The sequence below is a fragment of the Eucalyptus grandis genome, chromosome 3 (assembly GCF_016545825.1).
Source record: "Eucalyptus grandis isolate ANBG69807.140 chromosome 3, ASM1654582v1, whole genome shotgun sequence".
Taxonomy (NCBI): Eukaryota; Viridiplantae; Streptophyta; class Magnoliopsida; order Myrtales; family Myrtaceae; genus Eucalyptus; species Eucalyptus grandis.
The window spans coordinates 42,969,182-42,989,112 of record NC_052614.1 but is presented as its reverse complement, the minus strand read 5'-3'; the positions used below and the strand labels follow the sequence as shown (position 1 = coordinate 42,989,112).

The 19,931-nt window shown below is 39.9% G+C and overlaps 2 protein-coding genes across 6 annotated transcripts; both read left to right on the top strand.

Annotated features, from left to right (window-relative positions):
• The first annotated feature begins 625 nt into the window (after positions 1-625).
• LOC120291560 (disease resistance protein SUMM2-like) lies at positions 626-14,086 on the top strand. Its single transcript, XM_039309207.1, is given in 6 exon segments — positions 626-1,232; positions 2,574-2,679; positions 2,892-3,441; positions 10,455-11,593; positions 11,596-13,609; positions 13,707-14,086. Coding segments are annotated over 4 exon segments (3,678 nt in total). The 5' UTR covers positions 626-1,232; positions 2,574-2,679; positions 2,892-2,927; the 3' UTR covers positions 13,718-14,086.
• Positions 6,990-9,689, top strand: LOC104426413 (reticulon-like protein B18). 5 transcript variants are annotated; one of them, XM_039309204.1, is made up of 9 exons: positions 6,990-7,137; positions 7,273-7,546; positions 7,657-8,107; positions 8,222-8,296; positions 8,373-8,514; positions 8,623-8,692; positions 8,785-8,850; positions 8,928-9,050; positions 9,183-9,689. In XM_039309204.1, exons 3-9 carry the CDS (start codon positions 7,902-7,904, stop codon positions 9,326-9,328), a joined length of 828 nt encoding a protein of 275 aa, XP_039165138.1. In that variant the 5' UTR covers positions 6,990-7,137; positions 7,273-7,546; positions 7,657-7,901; the 3' UTR covers positions 9,329-9,689. The 5 variants fall into 5 exon arrangements, with proteins under 5 accessions (XP_039165138.1, XP_039165140.1, XP_010037771.2 ...); XM_039309206.1 differs by lacking the exon at positions 6,990-7,137 and having other exon boundaries at positions 7,152-7,546; positions 7,657-7,861; positions 7,950-8,107; XM_039309205.1 differs by lacking the exon at positions 6,990-7,137 and having other exon boundaries at positions 7,153-7,546; positions 7,657-7,815; positions 7,920-8,107.
• Positions 14,087-19,931: the final 5,845 nt, after the last annotated feature.

The following is a 19,931-nucleotide window of genomic DNA, read 5'->3' as shown; positions in this document are numbered from 1 at the left end:
CGGATGCTTTTTAGGAGCGTTCTCGTGAATCTCCGATAGAGGTCATGGTCGATCGGTGTGACCTAGTGAAAAACATTCAAGTGACAAAGTAGGCGTCTGCACTCCGAACTATTTAAAGGTGATGCTGCGGCAAATGTCATGCTTTTCCAACTCCATGTGCAACAAGCAGCACTCGAACTAGATTCCAATCGACAAAACACTTTCCAAATGTTTACGATATCACGCGGATAGCACACGTGGTCGGCGTGTAAAGTCCGTTAATTTCGGACAGGATAAGGAAACCAATTGTCGCTCCAATTTGTCGTTTCATTCCAACAAAGTAAGCCACTGTCATTTCGAAAAAGAAAAAGAAAGAAAATTAGCCCTACCACTATCATTTTTCAACAACCGGTACGATTCCATACGCCGAAAGTCTCCTAAAATTAAGCTGGACAACTGGAGAAAATATTAGTTTAAACTCGGATTTCAATGTGGCATAATCCGAATTCTCTTATCCGACGGCATGTCCCCACGGAGAGAATGGTTCTCTTATTCCAGCTCGAAACTCTCTCTTCATTAATTGCGTGCGCTCTCTGTCTCCCTCTCTTCTCTCTTCTCCCCCCTCTCTCTTCCTCTCTTTTTTTTCTAATATCTCCCGCACACACCTTTACTCTCTCTCTCTCTCTCTCTCTCTCTCTCTCTTCCGTGAGCCGCTGCCGCTCTCGCTAGAAGCGAGCGACGACCGCCACCGCGGCGATCCTCAGCCGACAATCGTCAAGCACGGTCTGGTTCAAGCAGAGTACAAGTTTTAGAGGCTGCATCTGTGAAACAGAGACTTTAAGCACGGTCTAGCCCTTAAGCAACTTGTTTAGAGGAAAGACTGGTGCAAGTCCTGAAGTCGAGGTCCGGGGGCTCGTTTTGGAGTGTTGTTAAGGTGACCATTTGGCTTCTATCTCGGTTCGGCGTCCATTGCCAGTTGCCGTCGCCAGTTCTCGCTTCACGCAACGTCACGCCATTCCCTGACAGGTTCGCTTTCGCATAAACTCGGGCCAAGTTTCACAAGCAAAATGAGAAATTCCTATTAACAATGGCATAATATAGATGAAATGGACACTGTATGTCAAATAACTTGAGCACTCCCCCGAAGAGCCAAATGAAAGGGGATTTGTTTAGGCCTCTGTTTCATCTTCTGACTGAAGCAGGTCGCTGTCCCTGTTTGTCCCTTCCCGGGCGTCCCTTCAACGACTGATCAGGTTAGAAGAACCAATCAACCCACCGCTCTTTCTTTGACATAAACAAGGAAAGATTTCCCCCACTGAAGCACAGTTAGACCTCTTAAATGGATCTTAAATCCGTATATTCTATTTAAAATATAAGTGAATTATATATGGGTCACTCAATTTTGAAGCTTAAAAGTTAAAATAAATGAATCTTAAATGAGTTAAGTTTAGACCCATTTTCAATATTAACTCAACCTATCAGGCTCATCCACACACTCTCTCCCTCTTATAAAAATATTTTTAAAAATATAAATTATTTTTTTTCTTTCTTCTTTCTTCTTCCACTCCCTACGCCTATGGCTGGCGATAGTGACAACTAACTAAGCAAGCTCGAGCTCGCCAATCAAACGAGGCCGAGACTTGATTGATAACTAGCAAGGCTCAAGCCTCGCCGATCCAATGAAAATTGAGATTGTGGGGCTCAGGCGAGCTTCGGCAAGCTCAAGCTTGCTGAGGATTAGCGAGGCCGAGATCTCGCTAATTCGGCAAGACTTAAGCTTGCTGGGCTTGGGTGAGCTTCGGCGAGCTCAAGCTCGCCAATCGGGCAAGGCTAGTACTTTGTCGGATTTAGCAAGATGAAGCCTTGCCTCAAGTTGACAAGCTTCAGCTCATCGACTGTCACTGTGGCCGGCGATTGGCAAAGGAAAAGGAAAAGGGAAAAAATAGAAGAGAATAAAAAGAAAAATAATTAAAAATCGATTTTTTTAAATAATTAAAAATTGATTTTAAAAAAATGAAAATAAAAAATAATTGTAAATTCGTTTTTTAAAAATAAAGAAAATGAAAAGGAATGCAATCAGATTTTTCAAAATTTTAATTTATTTTCAAATTTTAGGCAATATCTAAAAATACTGTTATTTTTTTGATAAAATGACTTCATAAAAATATTTTTCAAGAAAAAAAGAGAGCCTCAATTTAAAAAAAAATTATAAAAATTGTCCATTAAATTTGTATTTAATGAAATATTTTTAGCAATATCATTTAAAAATCATAAAAAAAATATTTCATGGATTTAGAAGTATTTTAGCAATATAATCTTTAAAAAAAGTCATAGAAATAAGTTTTCCTAAATTTGGTTAAATATGGAAGTGTTTTTAGTAATGTGGATCGGATTTGGTATGGGTTGAGTATGGATTGGGTCGAGTATAGGTCAACAAATTTATATTGTATGAAAATGGGTTAACATAAATCAAAACATTTTCAATTTGACCTAAATTTGACCTGACTCACTCATTTGACAGCCCTAGGCACATTCCAGATTCCTCATGTTCACTTATTTCAGTTGACTTTAGTATGACCTGACTCGTTTGACAGCACCTTCATTTCAATCAAGACTACAAATTCTCTTGGTTCCAAAGCTACTTCACACAATCATGAGAATTGCAAGAACAGCATCGGTGATCCTTTTATTAGAGTAGAGGTACGCCACCTAAAACTGCATTTGCAATTTTTTGTTGTTGTCATTTTCGTTTTTCCCTTATTTCAAACGGGCCTGACGTCCCTAGACTAGACCTGCCTGCCTTGCGGCCAGGCCGCGTGTCCAGGTGCTTATCGTCGTTGATTCTGCTCTACTTTGCATCTCGTTGAGTCTGTATTGATGTGTTTATCCTAGTCTCGTACTCTGTCTTGCAGCATTTGTATCCTGTGTGTAAATGGATAAACACAGACATGGGTAGAAAGAAAGATCCAATTTGGGAGTACATGATTTCCTTGGACGACGGCAAGAAATGGAGGTGCAGGCTCTGCAGCAAGGAGTACAGCGGAACCGTCACCAGGATGAAGTTTCATCTGGCCGGGATCAGGAAACAAGGCATCGATATTTGCCACGGTATCAACGACGAGGAGAGGGAGAAGTTCCGGATAGCCATCGAGGCTTCCAGAGACACAAGCACCAGAGACAGCGAGTCGCCCACGGAGTCGACAGAAGGAAATGCGATTAATCCCAGCGTCATGCCCCAAGTCCCATCCAGACACACAAGCAACCAAGGCATGCCGCGGTGTCTGGATTCTCGAAGATCAACCGATCGAATGGGCGCTGTTTCGCTTGGTGCAGGACCATCGGATGCAGATTTTTCCCTTCAGACGCACAGCTACGACAATCCCATCAGCGATCAGGGCTACTCAAGAGAAGCTGAATTAGGTGCCAGCAGTTTGGAGTTTCCACGAGCTACGCAGCTACAGAGTAAATTTTCTATGATATACCCCATTTATATTTTTTTACCTATGTTAAAATGTTGCTTCAACATTTTCTTCTGATTAGAATAGTGGAGTTGCATTAATGTTGGCTTTATTAATGTTTTGACTAATTTGATGTTAATTATAGCTTAAAAAATTACACGAAAATTTTAAACATATTGTACAAAGAGCAACCAAAGTATTTAGAAATCCATGCAATTATGTCCTAATCTTACTACCAGTGACTTCTGAAAATTGCCGATACTTGAATAACTTATAAAATTAAGCATAACTTCAATCATAATCATGTAGAAGATAATAAGCTTATTCATCATTGGTTGAATGTGAATTGATCACGATAATCAATTGAAAATAAAATTTAAATTTCACGTAAAATAAAAAAAATTGAGTTTTTTTTTTTTATGTAAAATACCTAAATTCAGCCATTAAATCTCAAATTGAATCATTGACATTCAATTACAATTTCAATCCATCAATCATGCATAGTTTGCTCTTGAATATTGAGTATAGTTGGCCTATCATCTCCCCGTTGAGTGAATGACAATTTAAGTTTTAAAGCTCTAGAATTTTGGTGACTTGATTTTACAACTTCAATTTTGTTGATTTTGATTGTTTTGTTGAAAATAAACTCATGTTTCATATCATTCTGACGAGTTTTGGTATCTAATTAGTCAAGCTTTGATAACAAATCTTTTCATGATTCAATTGGAGATTTACAATCCTGTACTAGGATACAATTTAAATTGGATCTCACTTGATTTAGCAAAAAGTCGAGTTTTAAGTCCAATAAATTGTGCTAATCAAGTTAGATAATTGTTTAGTTGTGGTCAAAATCATGCTTGATATATCAAGAAAATCAAAATGGTCCAAGATACTGGATGTCTCTGCAGATGAAGATAGGATTACATTGAATGAATCTCAAAATGTTTAGGATTTGATTGGACTTTTAGAAAATTGGAAACTTAATTAAATTCCGTGCAAAATATCAGGCCTAAGATGATCAGGCCCTTGCTAGAAAGAACCAGCTCGTAATAAACTTTACCAAAAAGCCTTTTAAAGTTCATAACATAAAACGTAAAATTAGCCAATTGAAAATAGGTTGAGCAGCCCAACAGCGTTTTTCAATTTTCGGGTAAAAAATAAACGCTCTTAGTTTGTTCTTGCCAGTAACTGGTGGTTTTTTTAAGTGATCAATATATTTCAATGAGGAAATGTAATTGTCGACCTATGAAAAAAAAAATGCTCATCCATGTGCATTGGAACATTTCATATGAAAAAGTATTTACCACGTCAAGTAATTTCTAATTATGGTAGCTATCTTTTTCTTCGTTATTGGAAAAGTAAGTACTTGCGTATTTGTAACAAGTGATTTTTGGAGGTGATCAGTAAGTTTTTTCATTACAAAAAAAAAAAAAAATTGATTTATAAGGGGAATCCTATCCACGTTGTTAGTACTTCTTCTGTTCACAAAAACAAGTCATCAAGGATAAGATTTTAGAACAGAATCAAGAACCGAAGAACTAGACCAATGAAAATGGGTCCAATTTCAGGTTTTAGGGGATGCAAGGTAGGTTCTAAATTCCAAAAGTTAGGAAACCGATTTAAGCAGATAGAAACCTATTAAAAAAATAAATGCTCATCCATGTGCATAGGAACATTTTATATAAAAAAGTATTACCACGTCAAGTAATTTCTAATTATGGTAGCTATCTTTTTCATCATTATTGGAAAAGTAAGTATTTGCGTTTTTGTAACAAGTGATTTTTGGAGGTGATCAGTAAGTTTTTCGATTACAAAAAAGACATTCGATTTATAAGGGTAATCCTATCCATGTTGTTAGTACTTCTATTCACAAAAACAAGTCTGAAACTATCCACAATTGACATGAAGGGTAAGCATGGTTTTATGATAGAATTAGGAACTGAAGAACCGGACTGATGAAAATGAGTTTGGTTTTGGTTTTTGGTTTTGGTTTCAGCATATGCAAGGTAGGTTACAAGTTCCAAAAATTGGGAAACCGATTTAAATAGGTAGGTTCCAGGTTTTAGGTCAAATAAATCTTTGTATTTTTCTTGTTCTATGTCTTCACACAATCCCGCATTATTATTATTTTATTTTTTTTGGTAAGATCCTGCATTATTTCTTGACGTCTAAAGATGTGTGTAATTTGGAAATAGTAATTTGAGCTTTCATTTTTTATGATTTCCATTACCGAAACTTTTACTTAATTAATATTTCATATTTTTCATATGTCTAAATGAGTTGCGATTAGTGGATTATAGCAGCAAATGGTGGTGATTAGGGATGGTTCACCATAATTGTTTAATAAATAATATAGGTAAAACTCTGGTAGACCCTAAAATTGTGATAGGATATGTTTCAAGTTCTAAAGTATGTAATGCGGGTTTCAAATTCCAAAAATTTTGGAAACTGATTTTGATAGGTAGGTTCTAAGTTCTAGGTGGAACTTAAACTGATCTTAGAACTACTCAGCCCTAATTGATGCATATCTATTTTTGACCAAAAATTATCCTAGGATGTTTAGCAAGTTCTTGAAAGGATAAGTATCCCTCCTGCATGAGACAAGTGCTTTGCTGTAGGCTGTTGCCGCATCTAACGTCTTTGAGAAAACTTCCATAGCATGTACAAACAGATAAGGAAAGATAGGGAGATGATATGCAAGATTTAATCCCCGCAATAGCTGGCCAGGCATTTGAATTATCTTCAAAACAACAATTACGAAATCCCAAATGACAGAGTCAAAGGCCTTCCTGAGATCTTCCTTTACCATGCCTCAAGGAGAAACCTTTGCTCTCTGATAATTTTTAACCAACTCAGAGGCTAGGAGCACATTTTCAGAGGTAGATCTGCCTTCAACAAAAACAGCTAGGTTGATACCGATAAAACCGGGCAAAATCTGCTTTGAGTATATTTGCCAAGATTTTGGTAATACACTTACACTGATGTTAAAAAGGTAGGTCCATAATGCATCTTCTCGGAGGCATTTGCAACATTGGGAACCAAGGTTTATGATAGTAAAATTCACCTTTTTCAGCAATTTTCATAATTTGAAAAACACCATAATAGCCTCTGAGAAGTCCTTCCCAAACACTGTCCAAGCAGAAGTAGAAAAGTGGGAGGTAAATAGGGGTGAGCAGCGGTTCGGGGTCGACCCCTGGACCACCCCGGACTGCCCAACCCCGCTGGTCCCTGGTCCGGTTTCCAAGGGGTGACGGTCTGGCCCTTTGGGCCCCGAATTTCAGCACCAACATGTGCGCGGTTGGCCCCTGGCCCCAGAAGTTTTGGGTTGGCCCAACCCGACCAACCCCGTTTATTATTTATATTATATTATTTATGTTTTTTTATATTTTTTTTTTTTTTTGGTAAGGAATAATTCTTTTATATATTAAAACGGTCAAACCTAAGTAAAATTAGGTTAAAGTTGACTCCTCAGCTCACTGTCTTGGACAAACGGCATCCAAAAGGCGTGATTTACGCCGTCAAGGTCTTCAGTCTTCACGGCGTCCTCCAGAGTCCAAACTCCAAAGAATGTTCTCCAGAGTCCACAATCCAGAGTGTTCTTCACCGTGAAGACCATGGAGTCTTCACAGTGACGGACTCGCAACGTCCAAAACGGTGGAAAGTCTACGCCGTAAATCTCCTCGCGGCTTCCTTCCCCAAGGTATGTTCTCTTCCATTTTGTCTTCTTTGTTCTTCAAATTTGCCAAAATCAAAAGTAACAGCATCCTTGCTCGCCTCTGGTTGCCCGTGCCGCTCGCGCCGCTCACCGCTCGCGCCGCTCGCCGCTTGCTACAAGCCCTTTGCTGTCGTTGCTGGCCTCACTCAACCCTCGCCACTCGCCACTCACCGCTAGCCTTGCTTAACGCTCGCCGCTCACCGCTAGCCTCGCTCAACTCTTGCCGCTCGCCAGTTGACGCTCGCCCCACTCGATGCTCGCACTTGCCGCTCGCGCTCGCCACTCGCGTCGGTCGCCTCGCTTATCGCCGAGGAAATCAGAAGGAAAAAGAAGAAGCCCTAATTAGAAACCCTAACGCTCAGCTCGCCCTTGCTTTCCGAACACAACTTGGCTAGTGAGTTCTACTTTGTGCTTCATTTGAGATCTTCAACCTCATGTATGCTCTTGATTTGTGTTGATTTGTTTTTTCCATGTTTGCTTCGTGTACGTGACCGGTTTGGCTAGGTATTAGTCGCCACTCGCCACTCACCGCTAGCCTTGCTTAACGCTCGCCGCTCGCCGCTAGCCTCGCTCAACTCTTGCCGCTCGCCAGTTAACGCTCGCCCCACTCGATGCTCGCACTTGCCGCTCACCACTCGCGCCGGTCGCCTTGCTTATCGCCGAGTAAATCAGAAGGAAAAAGAAGAATCCCTAATTAGAAACCCTAATGGTATTTATAGTTTAGTTGCACAATGCCGCATTGTTGATGGATGTTCCTAATCTTGCAGAGTTGGATGTTCGATTTGCTTTTTGTGAAGGAACTGATTTTACTGAGGGACAATAAGAATCTGGACCGAATCGGACAGGGGATTACTGATTTGATATTGTGGAGAGATGTCGCGAAATCGACACTCTGGTTTGGTGTAGGGTCTCTCTGCTTCTTGTCTTCTTGCTTTGCTCAAGGAATCAGCTTCAGGTGTGATGAAGTCATTTTTTGTTTGTTTGGCTTATGTCTACATGGGTTTTTGATTGCAAGAGCACCTGGTGAAGGGTGATATCTGATTATCTTCGTGATGGCTTATGTTATAAGCATTTTCTCTGCAATTTGCCAACTGGGGCTTCTCTTGTTGGGGTTATCTTTCTTCTCCAATTCCATCTGTCAAAGGTATAGTCTCACTCTAGTGTTTGCTCTGTTTCTCCATTTGGATAAATTTGTGAGCTAAGGTGCAGCGCTGATGCAGGAATAATATTGAGAAGAGGCGTGACATCCAGTTAAAAGAAGATGACATCTTGAGAGTGGCTAGATTGATACTTCCTGCTGCTAATCTCGCAATTTCAAAGAGGCGAGAGCTTTTCTCGGGAGAGCCATCCATGACCCTAAAAGTATGTCGTGGTGGTGGGCTAGTATTCAATATTCATGTTCAATCCTTATGTGCAGATTGCTTAGGTCGTTCATCCTTGATCGACTTTTTTTTTTTTTTTCCTGATCAGGTAGCTCCGTTTCTCCTTCTTGGAGCTGAATATGGCCATCTCATCACGCTTCGGAGGCTATGCGCAATTGGTTAGTGAGAGCAAGCTCATAATTGTACTGCACCAAAGTGAGAACCTGTTTTGCAATGAATATTAATGCCTTATTCTTTTTACTTTGAGCAGGGTTCTTTGTCAGCTTCACCGCCCCGAAACTATACTTGCGCTATTCAGCTCGGATAAGCCAAAAAGGTACATACGTTTGCTGATAACGTATATAAATTTTACCTGCTTATGCTTATAGACTAAGCGTACCTCGGTTTGTATAGTTGAGTGCTCCAAATGGTGGGTTCTTGAAGCGTGGGTTGCTTGCTCCCACAAGAAAATCGTGGCCGCATCAGCAATCATGGCCTTCTGGAACCTGACGACTATAAAAACTCGCTTGCTCACAGGTGAACTTAAAAGACGAGTCTCTGAAATTTAAGACACGGTGTAGACTTTTGTGAAGTAGTTGTTGACGACTAAACTTGTTCAGAGCATCAGTGTCTACTTAACTTGACAGTTTGGTATTGGTCTCTTGACAGCGTTCATATCTGTCGTGGTTCTGCGTTACCATCGACAACATTCGGGAGCAAATCTTGAAGTAGCTGCAGAAGCTGAAAAGGAAGATTTAGCACAGGAGCAGCCGGACAAGGCTATAGTTGTCGCAGAAAAGATGTCCTGTGACTAGTGCCGAGGCTTTATCAGCGACATCCGAGACACTGTTGTACTGTCCGAGGAGCGTTGTAGATCTTGCAATGCGAAAATGGGTTCTCCCCCTCCGGTGAATAATCTGTCTGTAAAACTAATACCTTTTCTGTATAATGTATATTCTATTCAAATCACTATGGCTCTTGCAATTTTGGAATGCGGGCATTTAGATAGACCGTAGAGTTAGGCCTGTTTTTTCCTTCTGTCCTAGTGGCTTATCTACTGTTGGAGAAGAACCTGGGAAGCTTTGTGTTTGATCTAGTTATGTATATGCATGATGAAAAAAATTCATTAGATCTAGTTATGTATATACAAGACGAAAAAAAATTATTGAGATACTTTTTTTCGTCTTATATGCTACATTGTCGATTTCATACACTGATTGAGATACTTTTGTATGTTTACTTTTTTAGGGAGTACGAAAAAAAAAAGATGAAAAAAATTATAGATCGGTCCCGGGTTGACCCTGGAACCGGACCGAACCCATTGGGTTGGTCCGGTCCTTGGTCCCAGGCTTAATAGGGTCGGTCCTTGGTCCTAAAATTGAGGACCGACACCGTACGGGTTGGTCCTAGGGTTAGGGGGTGGCCCGGACCAACCCGGACCATGCTCACCCCTAGAGGTAAACCTATCAGGTCCAAGTTGACAAAAGAACCTCTCTTCTTTAATTCTTAGTCACTAGCTTCACAAGGAGTTATTACACGTTCACTGGGGTTCAATACACCAACAGCCGGCACTGGGCTTAAACCTATACAACGTTGGGATTAAGTCTGCTTCTATTGTCTTGGCCTCTGTTGTTGTCTCTTCATTCTATAGCCAATCCTTCTCCTTCTAGCTCTGCTCTGCATAATACTTTGACAGCATGATATTGATAAAAACAGAGTCTGCAAACTTTGATCCCAGGATGCCACCGATGATAAAGAAAATGCCACTATTAATTACCAAAAAAAAAAAAAAAAAAAAAAAATAGAACATAGCAAGCTAACTGCTAAACCACTAATCATGATACAATTGGATATTTATTGCAGAGTTTTCTTCTGCTTCCTTCTTCTTTATCTCTAATTAAGTTTGTCTCGCTTGTGGTTGTGGACACCTCTTGATGCTAGATGTGAGAAGAACCCATGATGTGCCCTTCGAGTGTCAAGTACATAGCAGTTGCGACCTTGTTGGCCAGAATATGAGAACTCTCAGGAGAAAGCTGGAAGAGTTTATCTGCAGCAGAGAAGTGGAAATGAATGAGTTGGAGTCACGGTGGAAGAAAGTGAAGAGTGTAAAAGGAGAATACTGGGGGGTGGTGCGGGCAATCAGAGAAGGAAGATCTCTCCCGATTCAGCATGTGGCGCGAGTTGAACAACTGATCAAAGAAGTTGAAGAGATTCAACTCCAAGCTAGTTTGTCCAGTAGGTCCAGGACGATTGCTGTAAGAGCAGAAGGCAGCAGAACAGCTCCTTTAATGACCACAAAGCTAGTAGGAGAGACGAGTCAGGTAATGGTGGATGAGGTTTGCGGCCACCTGATGAAGGATGAGGTTTGGATCATCGGCATTTATGGAATGGGAGGAGTTGGCAAGACAGCCATCTCAATGCACATCCATAATAAAATGCTTGAGAATCCAGCCTTCGAGGACGTATTCTGGGTCACTGTGCCACAAAATATGAGTGTATATGAACTGCAAAATGAGATTGCGAATATGGTAAATCTGGATGACCTCTCGAAGGAGAAGGATGTGAAGAAAAGGGCAAGCATGTTGTCCAGACATCTGGCAATGAAGAAGATATCGGTCCTAATTTTAGATGGTTTGCTGACACACATTACGCTCGAGGATGTGGGAATTTTGGTTGGAGCCGGTAGGATTAAATTGGTACTGACAACTCAATCATTAGACGTGTGTCGTAGGATGCTCTGCCAAGAGTGTATCCAAATAAAACCTCTCTGGCCAGATGAAGCTTGGACCTTGTTTTCACTCACAAATAGGTCTAACCCAGATCTCCCAACAGAAGTCGAGCAAATTGCAAAGCTTGTTGTGGGCAAGTGCGAGGGCTTACCCCTTGCCATTGTCGAGATCGCAACTCGCATGAGGGGAGTGGAGAATATACATGAATGGCAAGACGTGCTCCAAAAATTAGGTGACTCGAAAATGGAACTGGAGGCGTTTGAGAGGCTGAAACTCAGCTACGTGAATTTGGTAGATCATCAAGTTCAACAATGCTTCTTGGTTTGTGTACTTTATTGCTCAGAGAATTTATCTCTCGAGAGGATCTGATAGAGTGTTTTATTGACGAGGGTTTGCTTGGAATTGCAAGCAGAGAAAAGCTGTACAGCCAGGGCAATGCCATACTGAATAAACTCGAAAATGCTTGCCTATTGGAAAAGCAGTCTCCTTTTGGAAAAAGGATAGTAAAGATGCATCCTTTGATTAGGGACATGGGCCTGCATATGATGAGCACAGCTTACATGGTAAAGGCGAAGATGGAGTTGGAAGGCATACCGGGTAGTGAATTCTGGACGGATGGTCTCGAGAAAGCTTCTTTGGCAGGGAATAATTTAAGAGAAATTCCACCGGATATGTCTCCTGATTGTCCTAAGCTTACAACTTTGCTGTTGAGTAAAAATGAGAGCTTGGGGATGATACCGGACTCTTTCTTCATGTGTCTTCATAAGCTGAAAATTCTAAAGCTAAGTGGATGTGGAATCGCCAAACTACCAAACTCCTTCTCGGACTTGGTGAACTTGAGAGTGTTGTCACTTAGCTGGTGTTCGGAATTACGCCGTATTCCTTATGTGGGAAAGCTGATATCTCTAAGAAAGTTGGACCTGATTGGGTGTCAAGTTCTTGAAGAAGTGCCGGAGGGCCTGGAAATGCTGTTGAACCTGCAATACCTTGATCTTCTCTACACAGAAATTGAGAAATTACCAGAAGGAATGTTAGCAAACCTTGGAAATCTACAACACCTTAAAATTCAAGAAGTAAACGCAGAGGACCTGACAGAACTGAAGATGCTGGAAACACTACATTGTTCCTTTCTAGATATCAAAGCATTCAACACTTATGTGAGCTTCGTTGGGCTAAATAGCCCCCACAAGTACCTACTTAAGGTAAATGGAGAAGAACAAGGTGACAGTGATGATGTGAATCATGATCGGCGTGTAGTTCTTTGCGGTTGCAACCATATTACCACAAGAAGACAAGGACAAAGCAGCAATGGCTGCGTTCTGCTTCCCAAAAATGTGCAGGAATTGATTGTCAGAAACTGCGGTGGTATGACAAATTTGTGTGACATCGGCCCGCTTGAAGACCTGGAGGTGCTAGACATAAGAAGATGGGACAATTTACAAGTGCTCTCTGGTGGACCAGATGAGGGAATTTTAATCCACAGCTCCACAGCACCGTTTCCATATTCATGCTTCACCCCTCTCCACTTGCCATGCCTACAGCGATTATCTATCCAAGGGTGTCCAAAACTGAAGAAGCTATTTGGAGGTATGTCGGAGGTAAGTTTCTCCCTGCCAAATCTATGCGAGATTAGTTTATATGGGTGTGAGGAACTAGAGGGGATAACTGGAGTCGCATTACCCGGTGCCTTCCCTCGTCTCCAAAAGATTACAGCTTCTAGTTGTCCTGAGATGAAGAAATTGTTGGAATCTGAATGTCTGGCTTCCCTTCCAAATCTGAAGGAGATAAGAGTAGACAATTGCGAGAAAATGGAGGAAATAATTGCTGGATCATCCTCGAACATCCCACTGAATGCCTTTCTCCATCTTGCCTTCCTGGAAATACAATTCTGCAGTAACATCAAGAAGCTGTTCACGCTTGAATCTTCGCTCCACCTCCCAAACCTCCAGTGGATTAGAGTCCAAAGCTGTGAAGCGATGGAGGAGATTATATGTGGAGGACGAGAACATGGAGGGGCCAGTCCAAACGTCATGCGTTCCTCCTCCCCATTCCCTCTCCCAAAGTTAAAATCCTTGTGTTTGCTGGATCTACCACTGCTACAGAGCATATCTGATGGGACTTTGAGCTGCGACTCCATTGAGAAGATCATGGTGTACCGTTGTCCAATGCTGAGGAGGATCCCATTGCATCTGCCCCGACTCAACAACAATGATCAGCTCCCATCAGCTCCGCCTTCTCTTCAGGAGATTCTGATGGATGATGAGGAAAGGTGGGAGTCTCTGGAGTGGGACAATCCTCATGCTGAATCACTACTTCAACCCCTTGTCAGGTTTTGGCCGGGGCGATCTATCAACCTCAGAACCACCAGTGAGTCATTGAGATATCCCTGTTGTTTTATAATCTTCCCCTCCTACCCGCTGTTCTTTAGCAATACTAACTCGTCTAGGTCGAATTCTGTGGCCAGGTATTATGTGATTCCAGTCATTGCAAATCTCTCCAGGAGCAAGTCCACCGGAGCCTAGATACGGTGGTTTTTCATAGCCATTGTGAAGTAATTCTGCTTCACCTCATCCTGATGTTTGAAGTACTTCCTATGGAGGAAATACCACTACCATCTCTGTTTCTGCAGCTATCTATACTCTGCTCATTCTTCGCACATTGATAAAACAATTCTTTCCTTCAAAAGTTACATTTCTGTAAGTCACACTCCTTTTCTGTTGATTCATCTTATCGTTCCGAGCAATCCTCATCACAAGCTTTGTAGACAAGTCTATGGTCCAGTCATTGGGAAAACTGAAAATTTTCCTTGCCGGTGTATTTCTGAAGTTGTAGGTAAATTGCAAATGACGTTTATAACAGAGTATGACCCATAACTTTTTTGTTAGGTAACCTGTCGATAAGTTACCGGCATTTAATGAATTTCCTAACATCCTGATGAAAAATTATCAACTTCTTTTAGACTTTTTAAGTGTATCTAATCAAAATTATAAACACCATAATTAAATTATCAACATCCGAATGATAAAGGTTTCATAATCAAAAAGAGTATGACCCACAACTTTTTTGTTAGCTAACCTGTCAGTAAGTTACCAGCATTATAATGAATTTACTAACATCCTAATGAATTAGTGAATTATCAACTTCATTCAGATTTTTTAAGTGTATTCAATTAAAATTATAAACACTATAATGAATTTGTCAACGTCTGAATGATTAAGGCTTACAACTAATTTTAAGTTTTACCTGTGTAGTTAATAAACTACTGGCACTATAACGAAATCACATCTCAATTTAGCATATTACCATATTCTTCGAAGTTTTACAAGTGTGATTACTAAATTAACAACATTGTAATGAATATATAGACATTCCAATAAATTGGTAAAGTACCAACTTCTTTTGAATTTTGCTAGCTTGTTTACTAACCATATAAGAATTTTACCAACATTAAAATAAATTAGTAGCTTAAAAAAAATTTAGATTTTACAAGTGTACTTAGGAAACTGTTAATACCATTATGAGTGTACCAATATCTTAAAAGTTGCAAATTTCTCTCATATTTTACCTGCAAGATTAGTAGTTTACGGACATTACATTAAAAAAAAAAAAAGGATTAGTACATTACAAGCTTCTTACAAATTTTAGGAGTGTGCCAAATAATTTAACAATATTGCCATGAATTCTCCAACAGATGCTACCGGTATCTTTGAAACTATGTCGATATGGTCAATAAGTTACAAAAATAATAATGAATTTACTAATGTTTAATTGGTTACTGATGAAGTTCTTTTCCCAATGAATTTATCCTTCGTAAAAGCGGAAAAAAATCTGTCAAGTAAGGATATTACTAGTTGGACCTTATGAACTAGTGTCTCTTTTTATTTAAGTTTAGATAAAGAAAGAAAAGAAACGTTTTACAAATTCGAATCAGTATCTCTTGTTACCTAATTTTTAGATAAGTTTATCTGTACTAACTGTAACCCTTGTCCCTCCATTTAGCAAAAAGCTTAGGAGAATGTAGAACTTAGTTGGCAATGAGACCTGCGGTAGAGCCAAGAGGAGGGCCGCTTCGACAGACATCATGTCCGCCATTGAAGAAAGGTTCGCTAGAATGAAGACCACCATGTTGGAGTTCATGGATGGATTCAATGAGGTAAAGGGTGAATCCACGAGGTCGAAGAGATGCTCCTCCTCGAATTAACGACCATCGCGAACATATTCATGGCCCCCTTACACTTGAAGAATGAATCCCTCAAAGCCATAATCGAGGCTCTGAAGATGGAAGTCCTTGATCTCAAAGTGCACAACTCCTACAAAGCCGAGTTTAAAGCTTTGAAGTTGGAGGTCCAAGAGCTCAAGACCGAACTACTCTTGTCCAAGACTAGTATCACGAGCTGTGTTGTACCTGTTCAAGCGGCACACAAGATGGACGCACCGAAGCCCAAGGAGTTCAAGGGCAACCAATCTGCTAAAGATGTGGAAAGTTTCATTTGGAGCATGGAACAATACTTTGGTGACATTGGCATTTAAGATGAGATGGCCGAGGTAAGAAACATCTTTATGTTCTTATCGATAATGCCATGCTTTGGTGGTGTAATTGGTGCGATGAGACCAAGCGAGGTGCTGATCCCATCAACGCGTGGGATGATTTTGTCAAAGAATTCGGGATTACTTCTTCCCCAATTTGCCCCACAAGAGGCTTGTAGCAAACTTCATTGCCTTGAACAAAAGGGCGTGGTCTGTGAGTACGTGAAGGAGTTTCCAAACTCAAGCTCCAAATTCCCAACTTAAGGGAGGAGGGAGCTCTTGAAGTGTTCATGGATGGTTTGAAGCATTGGCTCAACTCGAGCTTAAATGACAAGATGTCCAAAGTATCTCAAAGGTGTTAGAGAAAACTCCTTAACTGTTTTAAAGTTGACAAAACGTTTTCAAAAGTCTAGTCTGAAGACTTGCAGACTCATGTGTTATAGTCTGAAGAACTCCAGACTCTACTGTCAAAGTCTGAAGACCGCTAGACATAAGTTTCAAAATCTTCCCTCACTGACAGTTTTCAGACCGAAGAATAAAGACTTATTCAGATACATGATTATCTCCAAGGATTCGTTTCGTATGGTTTTGGAAGTCCTTATGGCTGGATATAGCACCTTATGATCAATTATCTTTATTGGAATCAATTCGAATAATCAAATCTTTTGAAAGACGAAGTATACTTGGAAGATTCTACTTATGGAAACTAAGATCCTGATTGTATAGGCGAGCAGGATTGATGGGCTCTCATCACATTCCTAAAATGACTCGAGATCTCCTTGATTGATTATGTCCAATGGGTAGATTGAAAGAATTCCTTAGAAAAGTGCCAACGGTCGTGAATGCATGAATGAGTATTTAAGGCACACCCTCCAATTGTTCGAGTGTGTGCATGAAAGAAAATTTTCAAAGTCTGAAACTTCCTAGTTCTTTGCTATTTCAATTGTCGAGCTCAATTTGTTCTCAAAAGAGAGAGCAAACACTTGTGAGACTTTGCTTTACCAAAAAAAAAAAAAAAAACACATGTGAGACTTTGGAAGAGTGTAGTAAAGTTTCTACACTAAAAAGTTAAGATCGTGAGATTGTAAAATCTCTTTTGATTCATAGTGAAATCCAGCCAGTAGGCTGTCAGCGCGGGAGAGTGGACATAGGCTTGATCTAAGCCGAACCACTATAAACTTTGTGTTTCTATTCTCTTCCCTGAACTCTTTTATTCATTTGAAAATTTATTTAGTTGCCGAACTTGCTCTAGTCCATTACTTTGAAGATTCCAGTTCGAACGAAAAAGTATTCATAAACTTTTCCGCAACAATTTCTTTTAACACCTATTCACCTCCTCTAGGTGTTCATACTAGCTCTTTCAAAAGGCACTCACTATAGCCGAGTCTCTCACTGATTTCACCAAATGCAAACTTTCCAAGTCCAAGGAAATCAGTGGAGAACAGATTGCCACCACAATGAAGGCAAGGAAGGTTACCTATGGTAAAAAAAAGATCGATAAAGAAAATCATGGGGAGAAGGTCCTTTTGAACAACCCAATCAAAGGTGGAACCAACCCCAAGGTGACTCCCATAAAGAAAGGAAGAAGACGCCACCACCATCCCCATGCTTCATTTGCGACAGTCCTTATTGGACCCGAGACTATCCGAAGATAAAGAAGATCACGGCATTACTCATCATAGAAGAAGAGGAACTGAAGCTAGAGAGGAGGGAAGTGCGACTTGGAAAAGTAAAACTTCTCAACTTCGCAAAGAATCAAGCTCTACCCAAGAAACCTCCCAGTACTAGCTTGACATTTGTGAAAGGTTAGTAACACAATTCTATGCCTTGGTTGGCACAGGCGTGAGATGTTCTTGTCAAGAGAAGTGGCAAAGAGTTTGGGACTTCGAGTAAAACCAACCGCACATCGGTTTAAGGTGGTCAACTCAAATGATGTACTGACCATTGGCATTGCTCGGAATGTGGAACTATAGATCGGTGATTGGAATGACAAATTATAATTCAAGGTAATTCCAGTTGATGAATATGATATTATCTTGGGTTTGGAATTCTTTGATAATAAAATGGCCATGATCGATTTGAGAACCAAATCAATTATCATTACCAACCCATAATGCCCATTGGTGGTACCAATGATTCTTGGGTTGATGAAAACCAAGAGCATCTCCACAATCCGACTTGTGGATGAAAGACCAAGAGTTGAGGAACTCGCAGCCAAGTCAAGAGTAAAACCACAACCTTTGGATGAGCCAAAGGTGGAGTTGGGACAACCTACGCCAACCCTACAATCTATGTGCTTTTTCTAGAAGTGGACAGCTTGCCAAGCAACATGGAAATGGCCATACAAAATAATGAGTTGTTTGAGGACTGAGTTGGGATTCGATAGTAGCCTAACCAACAAGTCAAGAGGAGAAAGACCGAGCAGCATTAGAAATAGAAGAATCGCCAATGTTCAAGGGAACCGACGATCCAAGAGAAGGATGTAATTAAGGCAAGAGAAAGACTTTGTGTTGAGAGCACCAAGGGCCTCACTCAATTGGATGGGGGAGAATGTCACGGTCCTAAGTTTCTCATGATTCGAAGTAGCAAGAAATTATCCCGGGGAATGGAATAAGCTTTGAACTACTTCTTGAAAATGTTTATGTGTATTTAAGATATTTAATGAGGTAGATGATAGTGCTATATTTCATAGGATAGAAGGTAGTTGAGAAGAGTGGATCTTCACATGTATAAATAGGGGCACTCTTCCCCTCAATTGTATCATCAAACATTCGGGCAATAGGAGTACATTTTCCCACAAAGCTTCTCTCTCTAAAAACTCTATCCCTACGATCACAACGGAACCCGTTTTTCGATCAAAAAGTGTTGTTTTTCATTTCTTTCTTTTGCTTTGTCATATTTAAGTGATTTCCTATTCATTTTCATGAAACACCCAAAAAGTCAAACGATTGATTTTGGGTTGATTTTTTGGTTAATCCTTTGACTAAAAGTCAACCCCTTGACCAAAAAGTCAATCCTAGCTCAAAAGTTGGTTTTTAGCACAAAAAGATGCTAAATGGTCTTATTTTCACTTTAGCCAAGTTAATTTTCAAAAATTTCAAAAATTTGACACACAAATAAAAATATTAGGAAAAATTAACTAAAAGATTGATATTTGGTCAAACCTTTAACTAAAAAATCGAAAAAATAAAAAATCAACAAAAACACTTCATTTTAGTTTCAATTTAACTTCGTGTAAATTTTTTTTTCCGAAAACCGATTAAGAATATTGTTTTTCGAATTTTTCGTTTATAGGTTCGAAATTGGCCAAAAATAAAATTACCTTCATTCTAGTCATAATTAGGCTTTTCAATCTTGAGAACAAGTTGTGTCGAAAGGCCAATTGCCATTTTTAGCCCTAATGAGGGGGTCTGAATCAATTCTTTATGATTTGCAAACAGACACTTTCATTCCACTCATTTTCTTAAATATACGTCTAAATCTAGGGTCCATTGTAAGAGATTCACTTGAGAACTTTTCAATTTGAAGAATTTAACCTTATTGAATATAGGAAAACCAAGTTAATGAGCTTCAATTCAAGAAATTCAAGTTGACTCTAAGGGTTAATTTTGCAAATCAAAGTTCAATTTCATTATTAAACCTTGATTCATTTTTGGCATAAGAGTCGTGACATCAATTTGAAATCAATTTGGATACGATAGGTTATCCAAAGCATGGGCAATTAGTTGACTATGTGTCCCACAATATTAATTGAATTCAATTTCAATTAATTTGCGATTTCGATCGAGAAATTATGTGGAATTGTCTAATTTGGCCTAACATCCAATTATGTGTACCCATGGTATAGGTCCATTATTTTCATGATAATCAAGTAATTAGGCCAATAAAAAATCAATGGATGCAATTTATGTGATTTAATTGGCCTAATCTATTTAGATTTGGACCATTTTTCCTCAAATTGAGTAAGTTTTTCTTTCAATTTGATTAGTGAGGGATTAAATTGCATAAAATTTAGCCCCCCAAGTTTGATTAGTGAGGGACTAAATTGCATAAAATTTAGCCCCCCAAGGACCGGCCAACCTAAGTTGACCAAGAACCGATCGAACTAGCTTGAACCGATCCGGCAAGTCTGATTGGCCGCCGGCAGAGGAGGCCAACTTTA

Bases quoted from the DNA above. Each gene is read 5' to 3' on its own strand.
- LOC104426413 (XM_039309204.1), top strand. From the start codon at position 7,902: ATGTTCCTAATCTTGCAGAGTTGGATGTTCGATTTGCTTTTTGTGAAG. The intron at 8,297-8,372 runs GTATAGTCTCAC...GCGCTGATGCAG, and splicing joins TCCAATTCCATCTGTCAAAG to GAATAATATTGAGAAGAGGC. The intron at 8,851-8,927 runs GTACATACGTTT...CGGTTTGTATAG, and splicing joins AGCTCGGATAAGCCAAAAAG to TTGAGTGCTCCAAATGGTGG.